The 738-nt window shown below is 36.6% G+C and overlaps 1 protein-coding gene across 2 annotated transcripts in view; it reads right to left on the reverse strand.

The window, feature by feature from the left end:
* Positions 1 to 6: 6 nt before the first annotated feature.
* The window catches only part of LOC122342645 (ATP-binding cassette sub-family D member 1-like), an 11,654-nt gene continuing 10,922 nt past the window's right edge, over positions 7 to 738 (reverse strand). For both annotated transcript variants that reach the window (XM_043236615.1, XM_043236614.1), the window contains exon 10: positions 7 to 365. In XM_043236615.1, the coding sequence (XP_043092550.1) occupies positions 149 to 365 (217 nt within the window). In that variant the 3' untranslated portion in view covers positions 7 to 148. The remainder of the gene's footprint in view (positions 366 to 738) is intronic.

A 738-nucleotide genomic window follows, 5' to 3' on the forward strand; every position in this document is an offset into this window, starting at 1 on the left:
TATATATATATATATATAACATAAACAAAAACTTTTATTTTGGATGCAATTCATGGCGATTGATAGTTGACAGCACTAGTTAAAATCATTGCTAAACCATTAAAAGTACCAAAAGTATTCCTGAACATCAAGCATCTCCAGGTTTCTTTCAGTCCTCGTCTTTGTTCTCCGCCGTCTTTAGAACCGAATCTTCGCCCAGGATCTTACACAGTTCATTCAGTCTGAGCTGCATCTTGGGGATTCCTGCGAGCTGAGACTCCAAGCGTTGTTTTTCCTCCGTCAATGAGAGCCGCGTGGCCGTATCCAGCTGCTCGAACCTCCAGCCGCCCTCCCCGTCGAACTGCAGCAGGTGCGTGTGGTATTTCCTGCGGATGGGTGAGAACAGTACGAATATTACAGAATTTGATGAGACGGTGTATATGCAACGGATTCCGTGCGTTTTTTTTTTTTTTTGCCACAGTACCTGGTAAAATGTTTCTTTAAGAACGACGCGTTCACTGCTAAAACGAATTTGTTTCTTCAATTAATATTTACGTTCATTTAAAAAAATATTACTGTACTTTCAGAGACAGGTTATAATTTTAACGCATTTATTTAGCAATATGAAAATAAAATAAAATGTGAAAATAACGCGTAATCAATTAATAATCCAGTAAAAATGAGTCAAAATGTTTAACCTAATTTAAATATGTTTTCTTTTATGCCAAAAAAATGCAATGCATTTTACTAGTCAAAAAT

The sequence above is a fragment of the Puntigrus tetrazona genome, chromosome 4 (assembly GCF_018831695.1).
Source record: "Puntigrus tetrazona isolate hp1 chromosome 4, ASM1883169v1, whole genome shotgun sequence".
In the NCBI taxonomy this organism is placed as follows: Eukaryota; Metazoa; Chordata; class Actinopteri; order Cypriniformes; family Cyprinidae; genus Puntigrus; species Puntigrus tetrazona.